General features: G+C 40.4%; 1 protein-coding gene across 1 annotated transcript in view; it reads right to left on the bottom strand.

Annotated features, from left to right (window-relative positions):
- LOC117731150 (guanine nucleotide-binding protein G(s) subunit alpha-like) overlaps nucleotides 1-10,861 on the bottom strand; it is a 29,163-nt gene that overhangs the window by 572 nt on the left and 17,730 nt on the right. The window contains exons 6-12 of the mRNA XM_034533312.1: nucleotides 3,579-3,633; nucleotides 3,039-3,112; nucleotides 2,761-2,819; nucleotides 2,438-2,558; nucleotides 1,580-1,710; nucleotides 1,181-1,248; nucleotides 1-482 (exon numbers count right to left, since the gene is read on the bottom strand). The exon at nucleotides 1-482 is cut by the window's left edge and continues 572 nt beyond it. Of these exons, the coding sequence (XP_034389203.1) occupies nucleotides 336-482; nucleotides 1,181-1,248; nucleotides 1,580-1,710; nucleotides 2,438-2,558; nucleotides 2,761-2,819; nucleotides 3,039-3,112; nucleotides 3,579-3,633 (655 nt within the window). The 3' untranslated portion in view covers nucleotides 1-335. The remainder of the gene's footprint in view (nucleotides 483-1,180; nucleotides 1,249-1,579; nucleotides 1,711-2,437; nucleotides 2,559-2,760; nucleotides 2,820-3,038; nucleotides 3,113-3,578; nucleotides 3,634-10,861) is intronic.

Raw genomic sequence — 10,861 nt, 5'->3', positions numbered from 1 at the left:
AGTCTGCACTGAGGGATTCCAGTCTTCACCCTCTCTCTTAGCTCAAAATGTAGCCGAGTACAGCAGTCAGCCGTGGCTGATGCTTGATGAAAACGTTGGTGTATCCTTAACTGTTTCCTTAAAAAGAAAAGAAAAAGAAGTCTTTCCGCTGTTATGATTTTCTGAACCGGGAGAAGTAGAGTTGTATCAGCATGGAGGGGAGGGCTCGGCTGTTTGGTGAAGTTGGAAGTGGAGGGGGTGATTGGCTAACTGGTTGCGGGGGGCAGGGGAGGAGAGAGGGGGGGCGTTGATAAGTAGGTTGGTAGGTAGAGAAGTAAGCCGGACGCCGCGGCCCATCACAAGAGCTCGTACTGCCGGAGGTGCATCCTCTGTATGATGTCGCGACAGTCATGGAAGACGCGGCGGATGTTTTCAGTGTCAACCGCGCAGGTGAAGTGGGGGTAACAGTAATGCCGCCCGTCCCCGCTGGCTGTACTGATCCTCTGAAGAAGACACAAGAGTACAGAAAAGTTAGTGTTGACCCGAAGAACTGTGCCAATCGCACAGTTTGTCTGAAGCTGTGATGTCTTTAAACTTTGGACTTTCTGTCCAACTGCCGTTGTTGCTGTTTCGCTCAAAATAACATTCCGTTCATGAATCACCACTGAGTTATAGAGTTGTACATACAGTGATATAGAAATGTATGAATTTATTTACTGGAAAAATTAAAACACACGATGATGTAAAATTTGGATAAAATAACTCTTGTGGATGAAATATGGTATATACTATGTACAATGGAAAAAATATGGATGAAGAGATTAAAATAGATTTCTGAGAAACAGCATGTTTCATATAATTTTGGAAACGATACAGACACTAAACCTAACATCTTTGTCAACTCTGACTTTTTTTTTCCCAGTCATCCAACTTATCTTAACTTATAATAAAAGTAAGGAGAAATCCTTGTTTGAAAAAGTCAAAAAGATGAATGAAAATGAGTGGAGTAGAACCACATCCATGTAAATCGAGTTAAATCTGTTAAAACAGCCTGACGAGGATGAAACGAATAAAACTCAACCGCAAACTGTCAGATTTGGTCTTTAACTATACATTATTCTGTGAACCAAACAGGTAAAAATGATGAAGATAATATGAAACCGAAATGATGAAAATGGTCAAAGTGGAGCTTTGTACATACCAGAAACTCATCCCGAATGAAGTACTTTGCCCTCGTGACTCGGGGGTCCTCACCTGGCTCTGGTATTGCTGTTGAAGAGGGACAAATCCGGTGACAATAAAGTCATTTTTGCACTGCGCCATTAAAACACATTGTTCTTCTTGCTCAACAGGAGCTACAACGGGGTGAAGCTAGCAAGGATGATAATTACTTCACGAAACCTCCTCACATTATTTGTCATGGCTGTTTTTGTCGAGCAGTTAGCTATAATAGTATACTTATTGGTTAAGATAGAGCTGTGTGTTGTTTAATCCCGAGTATATTTTTAACAAGATTGTTGTATTCTCACGCAACGTGGCGTCGGTAATAAGCACCGAAAAATGTGTGTTGTTGTGTATTCAATCTTTGTCAACCGCTCACCATCATCAGGTGTAGTGTAGCGTGTGAAATCCGGGAAATACTCCTCAATTTTAGATTTCCCTGCCAACACCTTCTCAGCAAGCAGGTCCTGTTTGTTCAGGAAGAGGATTACCGAAATGGTCCGTAGCCACCTGTGGAGGGAAGCGAAGACACAGTTCAGTTTCTTTTGACTTTTGTTTAGGACCCAAGAAGCGTGACAGTTGCTGGAGAGTCCCCACTTTTACAGTGGCATTGTGTTTCACTTGGCTGAAGGACAAGAGCTCCTGGCATAAACAGTCTAAATGCTCCAACAGGGAGCGAAGAAGAAGAGGAAGGACTCTGTATCCAATCAGCGTCTTCTCCCACTGTACATACGTGCATCCTGTTTGTAAACAGTACCGTTTGCATCAGCTTTCGGTTTGTTTGTCTGTTAGTCAGCCTTTCCTAGTTTAATGGGTTTCTCATATTGTTTTCTTTTAGTGCAGAGCCTTTGGTAAATAGCACTTAAGTGATACTGTGGTGTTAAGGTGCACACTAAAACTGAAAAGAAATGTTTCAATCTGTGACTAAAGAAATAGACTTTTTAACGGGGGGGGGAATGAACCGACATTAGAAGAGGGGATCCAGTTTCAAGACAACAAGGCATTAAAAACTCTTTACTATGTTACAAAAATACAACATAGAATTAAAATGGGTGAAAAAGAAGAATAGAGAAAAAGATGATATTAAAAAGGCATGGTATGGCCAAAAACACACATCCCATGACACCTCTAACACTAATAAGAGGTGTTTTTTAGTCTTAATATAAAAATGCATTTTTTTGTATTTGTGTTTGTCAGCGAGTGTCATCCAGCGCAAAAAACCCCTGACGAATCTCACCGGTTGTTCCAAATGTTCTTGAAAAGGTTGAGGGCTTCCTGTAGTCTGTTGGTCTGATTGTCTTCTCTGATCACCATGTTGTAGCTGCTACTCGCCACCACGAAGATGATGGCTGTCACGTCTGTGTCACACGCACCAAAGCATCAAAAGCTACGATTAACTATCCAACACTCCTGGTTAGCTTCAGATTTAGAAACACACAAAGACATACATGAATCTGATAAAAATAGACAGAATAAAAACATTTTTCACTGATCATCTTTTAGTAAGGTATAAATAGTTTCATCACTACAATAAAGCAGTTCAAGCTGCAAAAACCCTACCGTTAAAACACTGGATCCACTTTCGACGTTCATCCCTCTGACCTCCGACATCGAACATACTGTGAGACAGAGGAAGTGTAAAGTTTAGTTTACATTGTAAAGAAAATGAAACGTGAATCACATGACACCGATGTACAGTGATGAGAAACAAGACCTTCTCAATCAAATAAAAGTTAAACATTTCAGGAAAAAAACATTAATTCATGGAGGTTTATTATTCAATCACACTTTGTTTTTCTCACCAGACAATGAGATCAATAAACTTTGTGGTAACTCACTGGAAATTGACTTTGTCTATTTGAAATCGTGTCTCAAAGATCCCAGATGTCAGTACTCGGCACCTCAACAGGTCCTGAAGAACCGAGACAGAACAGGACAGCGTTAGATAGTTTAAGATCAATACAGGAAAGGAGACAGGCAGAGGAGATGTAGAGGAAGATTGTGTTCTTATATATAATTATGTTATATAAGTAGTGAGTGAGTGACCAAAGCAGTGATTTAGGACAGTCAATAGGACATTTTCTGATTATTGATACATGTCTCAGCATGCAGCTAAATTATTATTGAATTATTATTAAATTCAGCCATCATTAATTGTACTTATACATGTATGCTCTTTGTAATGTGACATGTCAAATAAATGTCTTATGTGAAAAACTTTTTCTTGATAAATTAATTAAACAATTAATTGAACAAAAATGGTGGACTTGTAGTTTTCTGTCGATCAACTAAATGATGAATTGACTGACTGTTTTAGCACTACAGAGCACAGGTGCTTTAATATGACACTGCTAGTGTTTGTGTGTTGAAGGTCTCACCTGATCAGTGGGCGTGTAGTCATTCTGCCTGACCACGTCGATCCTGTCTAAGAAGCTGCAAAATAGACAGAAAAACACAGCCGGTTAGATCGCAGGCACATAATAATCATTTTAAACCTAATAATATTAAATATACATAACAACACAGTAAAACATGTACATATTTCCACTGGACGAATGCAACTTTGCAATACATTTATCAGTATTGGAAACAACTACAGAGATCATTTTCAAAATCCTACCATACAGACTAACTTATTATGCTGTGTTAATGCACATAGTGAGAACAGTGTGCCCCCCCCCCCCCCCCCCCCCCCCCCCCCCACACCCCCCAACACGCTCACACAAACAAGTACATCCAGTGCATCAGTGAGAGCAAAAGAAAGATGGAGGACGGCGGTCCCTGAGCGGCCACCAGGGGGCTTTTTTTTGAATTCACAGTGAGATGAGTCTGAGTCACCAGCAGCCGGTTGCTCTGTCAGACCAGAGGAGCCTCATCAATGGAGCTGCTGTAGTAATACTTGCACAGGCAGAGAGGTGTGTGTGTGTGTGTGTGTGTGTGTGTGTGTGTGTGTGTGTGTGCGTGCGTGCGTGCACATCGATTTGAATGGGCGTGGGCGGGAATGCAGGCCTACGGTGGCATCAGATTCGCCGAGCGCCTACACAAATGAATGTTAATTGTTCCGATGAACTGGCCTACATAACTGCTGCTTTTCAAGGTGTGTGTGAGCTGCCCTGATGCTTTCACGATGACTGTATCAGGGTCACCTGCTGGAGGTGACTGCTGCTACAAGTCAGCACTCAAAACCGGCCAAAAGAAAGATACTTGGACATGAGCATCTGTCAAGGAGACACAACAACATTCCTCTCATGTATCCCACGCTGAAGAAGAAGAGTCTGTGTTAATCCAACTGACTAAACCTCCCTCCTTATGTACAAAATGTGAGAAATTAGACCGTTTTAAATGTCCTTGTTGTCCCGACAGTATGCTCAGATGTAGAGAAGAAACATTATGCAGGAAGATGGACAGGAGCCACTCCGCTCAGACAGTGGAAAGACGAGTGGGCTGAGCTGAGGCTGCACTGAGAGGTATTTAGTGATTATCTTTAAGCTTAAGCAGCAACTCTCATATGTGTCCCACAAGCCTGCATCGAGCAGACGCCAGTACTGCTGGTTTTCCCACAACAATCCTCTGAAGGGTGAAGCAACAACACGTCAGCAGTGAAAGAACCCTCTACAGAAGCACTCGCAAGGCATTCACGAATAGGTCTTATCGACTTAATATCACCCGGTTGCATTTAAGTCGTTAGAATTCTTCTATAATTTATTGTCTCCTGTTTACACATTTCTAAACATTTACAGAGAAAAGCACCCGCAAAATTAAGTTTGCTCATGGTGACCAAGTTTTGCCATATGAAGCCACAAAATACAACACAATTAGACACATTTGAAAAGTACAGCAATAGGGCATAGAACATTAAAATCATCAAGTATTATTTTTATCTGTAAACTGCATGACTGCATTTTCAGTGCCGCCATGATCAAAAGTGCTTTCTCAAGTCAGTTTGGGGAAAAACAAAAACATAATAGGTAAAAATATGTTTGACGCATATTTATTTACTTGCTATTTAACAATCATTTAAAAAGCACTTATTAAACAACCATAGCCTGATGAAACACAGCATTATTAAAACTCTCTTTAGGTTGCAACACAATTAAAGTGATAGGAAAGCAGAAAGAAACATCCTATTTTTGCAAAACACTATATTTTTTACAATTGCTTTTTATATTTGCTTGTGAATTTCTATATATATATATATATATATATATATATATATATATATATATATAAAGGGTCAAACACTCTTTGGTTCATCGGGTCACAACAGGTATATGCAAACAGTAGCAATGGAGTTGCAAGCAATAAATTGCTTTATTTTTTAAAGCAATTTATCTGCAATGTCAAACAGTAGAGGTGTGCCACCTCATTTGAAATACAGACCACCCCTATTAATGTCAGAAAACAATTACAAATGTTATGAAATGTAATATTGCGCTTTCAAACTGAGGTGACAATTTGCACAGAAAAGGACACATATTTAATGAGTGAGGGGAATTGTTACATGGTCAACTGATGACTAAACTGACAACGAGACAAGATGCGTCAGGGCAGCGCTTACCAACTCCACTTGTTCATTTCCTGTAAGACTGCTAAAGTAGACAAAAGAAGGACTCCCCCACCCCGTTTGATTCTTGAACGGCCGTCTGTTGTGACCGATCGCCTGCCCAGACGCTTGCTAGTAGCTGCCTCTCAGGCCCAAAGGTATGCAACCCCCTCTGAGATAACTAGGAATGTGGCAGGCAGGGGTGAAATGTGACAGGAGGGCTGCAGGTAACACTGAGAGGAACAGGGGGCCGGGCCTGCAGAAGCTACAGCACTGGACGGACGGACGCACAGACAAAGGAACAAAAAATATATATATATATAGTCAGGAAGAAGAGAGCGTCAATATGAGACTTGAAGAGAAACCGAAGAGGACAAACAGTTTGTGGAAACAAAGAGACACCCACGTGCATATTTCTGCACACGGATATTCATATAAAACACACACTGAGGCAATTAAGCAGCCGAGCAGTCTGGTACCATCGGCTCTCTGCAGGGGCCGAGTGGCTCAGCTGTTCCCACACCAAAGAGTCCTCAGTGGACCACCCTTCGGCCCGTTCCAGACCCCCTGATCCACCTCAGACCCCGCGAACTTCACCCACCTCCAACAACCTTGCGCTGAGTTCCCAAACACATGAATAACCTATATATCAAAATCTTAAAAGCTCTAACGATGACTTAAACGTGGCTGCCATCGGCATCTGCAGAGGCCAAACTCTTGTTTATCTACAGCTCCGGTCGGAGGCGGCGACACGCCCAGGGCAAACACACAGCTACATTTTTAGCAGTTCTTCCCTATTAATAGGAGTAGCGCCAATAATAACCGTGCCTAGTAAGTTGAACTAAATAATAGTGGCTGCCCCAGTAACAGAGAGGTCTGCGGTGTTATGAATAACCTGCCAGGGTTATTCTGGGGTGGCAGGCAGGCCGAGTTAAACTCTGGATACACACACACAGGACTCTTGTGAGTGAAAATAAAGTATATTCTTATCTTTTTTTGCGTGCTTTTCACTTTATACAGACACATTTTCTTTGCAGGTTCAACAATTGTTTAATGTAGGACAAACCAAAATGAACATATTTTCTATGTACTTATATCTATATTATTTAATGTGTTATGTTTTATTGATTTAGATGATCCAGGCCACTTTTTAAATTACATTTTTTGTATTTAAATAAACTTAACTCACAATTCTGACAGATATCATTTACCAAAATGTACTTGTGAAGTTCTTTTTTTAATTAATTTAATATGTAGAGCTTCTTCCTAAAATAGCTGTTCTCAAACTATTTCTCGTACTCCCATTTGTTCATACTGGAAGGATTTAAGAGGCATCAACAGCAGGATGACTCCCCATCCTATAATGCATGAATTCATCTTGTTAAAGTGGCAGTATTAAAACAAAGGATTACCCAGATTATGAGCTTGTATACATCTTCGGCTCGACACAGGATTAGGCTACTCTGAGCCGCACAACAGCGCTGACTCGTCTGGCCTCCATATATACTGGAAATAGGCTGAATTATTAAGTAGCTTAATGAATAAGATAACATAAGCAGGTTTCATGGGAGTGTTTGAAGGTACCGATTTAATCATTTAATATTCACCTCATGTGAACATATCAACATTTCTTGGCATTTTTTGACAGGGTTTATTATGATACATACAATAATAATAATAATAATAATAATAATAATAATGTACACTTTTATTAAGAACATCTGGGGACCTTTGTCCTGCATCTGAGAAACTCTGCGCTTAATAATGTCCCTAAAATGTGTCTCGTTCCACAGCTGCCAAATTCCATTTGTTTCCTAAATTTTAAAAAGTTCAACGAGCAACCTATTTTCATATTCAATTCATGTCAATACAAAAATAGTAAAAAATAGTAAAAAAGCTAAAATCATATCAAACTAAAGGCATGTTGATTAACGGAAAAAAAAATGTAATACTCTCAAACTGAAAATAAAATTGGCTAATAAGCTGAGCATAAAAGTGCAATTGTTTAATGTAACATACATAAAAAGGTAGAAGGGTAAAATTATAGAAATTATAGACCCTCTTATATATCTGTGATGAGTCACAAATAAACTAAAAAATGTTTACTAATAATGTCACTAATAATTATTTATAAGTATACTTTATATGGAGTTAAAATATAGGCACATAATACATATATTTCATACAACCCTTGTTAAGACTGTAGGTAACAAAATAGAAAAATCTCAATCTTTCTCATGAAGATGTTCATCAAACTGCACCATTATCATGAAGTATTCAAGCTAAATTGCACATCTTGGAAATTCAAAGCAAATATCCGTTTTAAGCACTGCAAACACTTGACTTTAAAAACATTTGAATGTGTCCTTCCAGCACACTAAAAACTAAAACTCTGCACAATAGAAACCTGAAGCTCCACAAGTCTAACCCAAGTCAGAAAAATTTGAAAATGGTCTCGGCGCTTCCACATATGAAAGATCACGCACGGCCCGCAGAGCGATGCCTTTTCTGAGGCTTTTCTGTTCCTTTGTGTGTTAACGCTTCACGTGGCGAGCCGACCAAACCAAAGGCTTCACCAGCCGATCCCTAATCAAACACACATCCAGTAAGAGAGAGAGAGAGGGAGGGAGGGGGGAAGGAGGAAAGAAAAGAGAGAGAGGAGGCTGTGTCTGACATTACAGCGCTGCTCCAAAAATAGCTCCCTGGCGCCCTGGCCTCCAGCTTGGTTGTCATGGCGACAGAACCACAGGCGCTATAAATAGACAATCGGCTCTAAATCTTGTGTGACTGGAGTGAGGCCAGAAAGAGGGAGAGACAGACGGGGAGAGAGGACAAGAAGGAAAGAACGAATGACGGGTAGAAGAGAGAAAAGGGAAAGAAAGACTGATAGAAGAGGGGGAGAGAAACAAAGACATACAGAGAGAGAGAAATGCAGAGAATGAAGTGGGTTAGAGAGAGGAGTGCAAGAAAGAAAGAAAAAGGAACAAAGAACAAATAAAGAAGTTAAGCAAGGGAATGGAAAAAAACAAAAAAATGAAAAGATAGAACTATACTTAAAAGAAAAGTCAGAAAGAAAGACGAACATATGAAATAGAAACAAAGAGGGGCGGAAAGAAAGAACCCAACAAACAGATCAGAAACTAAAAACAAGTTAGGAAACACAAAGAAATAAGAAGTCGGAAAGACAAAAAATAAGGGAAGAATATATCAAAAGAAGAAAAAAACACAAATTAAGACAGGACTAAGATAAATGTTGGAGAGAAAGGACAACTGAATACAACAGAGATACATAAAGACTAAAAGTAAGAGCAGGGTATTATGAAACAGAATATTGACCAAAAAAACCCACATAAGACCAAAGAAAAAGAACAGAAAAGTGCAAATCTATACTGGGATACTGGGAACATTGGCCTGTTAAACAGCAGCTGCACATTGGGAGCGGCTCAATCACTGAATACACAGCATTCAGAAAAAGACGTCTCGCTCACCTTTAACACTTCAGACTCGCATCACAGCACGTTTAACATCTGTTGCTTTAAACACATCTAAACATACTCAGAATCACACCACACTAAATATAGACACTACACACAAAAAAGGCCCATCTCAAATACCCCCCCCCCCCCACACACACACACACACACACACACACACACACACACACACTGCATACATCCTCACGATGAGTCAGAGATTCAATCCAAGACATTTTATGTCCCTGCAGAAACACAACTACACATCACACACACAGAGGGAGAGAGAGAGACAGAGAGAGAGAGAGGGGGGGGAGAAGAGGGAGGATGCCAGAGAAGTAAATCACGGGGACTCTGGCAGATGACGGTATATTATTGCTGGGAGAAGATTTCAGAGAGTTGACGGATAACAGCAGGCTGGTATCAGAGCCAGGCGACACGTAACCCAAACAGACACAGATATTGAACATACGTGGACGTTCAGTCACGTTGCCTCCTCTCCTATTAAAAGATACACAATTCTCTAATTTCTCTAAACACCTGGTTAGGGGGAGTTCTGCCTTCCTTTATGCATTAATCTACTAATTCTGATAAGGTGGGTTTAAAGTCTTAAATCTCCAGAGAAAAGCCACAGCTCATTTCCTAATGCAGAGTTAGTACCCGACCGAAAACTGATGGTTCTTTGTATTGTGAAAGAACCATTGAATCCATAAAATGCCACAAAATAGAGCAGATTATAATATGTTTCCAGAGCCCACGTTGAAGTCTTTAAAAGCGACAGTTCACCCCAAAACTAATAGAAAACATATCTTTCCTCTAACCTGTAGTCTTAAGACGCCTGAGCAATGGGGCAAACGTATGTCTTTGCATCACTACTTGTTGATCATACAGCTAGAGATGCACCAATAAAGAGGCTCATATCGGTCCGATGCCGACTAAAAAAAAACTGGATCAGTCTCTGTGACCGGTAACTAACTTCCATCCACTAACTTGCTGCTCTCGTTGCCAATAAAGACGCTCTGTTTCAACAGCGTTGGGATGAAAAGCGGTCCGGTCGGGAGATGCAGTGACTTAATTAAACCAAGTAAGAGTAGACGAGCTGAGTCAGTAAAACAAACTAACTTACCAACTACGTAACAAAAGCAAAGCAATGTTAAAGTCAGGCCTGATGTTGCCTCTCACATGACAGAATGATCCCAGTCACACAGCGAGACAAACGGCTTATTGAATAAACACAAATCAGATCATAACTCTCGGCCGAAACTCAAAGCCAGCTGTCGGTATTGGGATTAAGAAAAGTGGGATCGGTGCAATCCTACAGACAATGTTGCTGTTAATAAACATTTGAGACAGTTTGGAGCAAAAAAAAGTAATATCTGGCTCTGAGCAGAGGAATACAAAATTACATTTTCCACCTAAGCGCGACTGTCAACCTGGCGGCTATCCTCGGTACGAGGGGTCGGCGGCTATTTACCCGACACGTCTTGAATCATGGAACCCGTCTCGTTCACCATTGCATTGTGGGTGCAACTTTTTTTTTGCCGTCTCAAATCGCTTTCTAGAGTACAACATTCTTCAGAGATCTAAATCTCTTCATTTTGCTCTAGAAGTGCACCAGATTGACACATTTAACTTTAATATGTAC

Source organism: Cyclopterus lumpus, chromosome 5, assembly GCF_009769545.1.
Source record: "Cyclopterus lumpus isolate fCycLum1 chromosome 5, fCycLum1.pri, whole genome shotgun sequence".
NCBI classification, from domain to species: Eukaryota; Metazoa; Chordata; class Actinopteri; order Perciformes; family Cyclopteridae; genus Cyclopterus; species Cyclopterus lumpus.
This window is presented reverse-complemented; position numbering and strand designations above follow the sequence as displayed.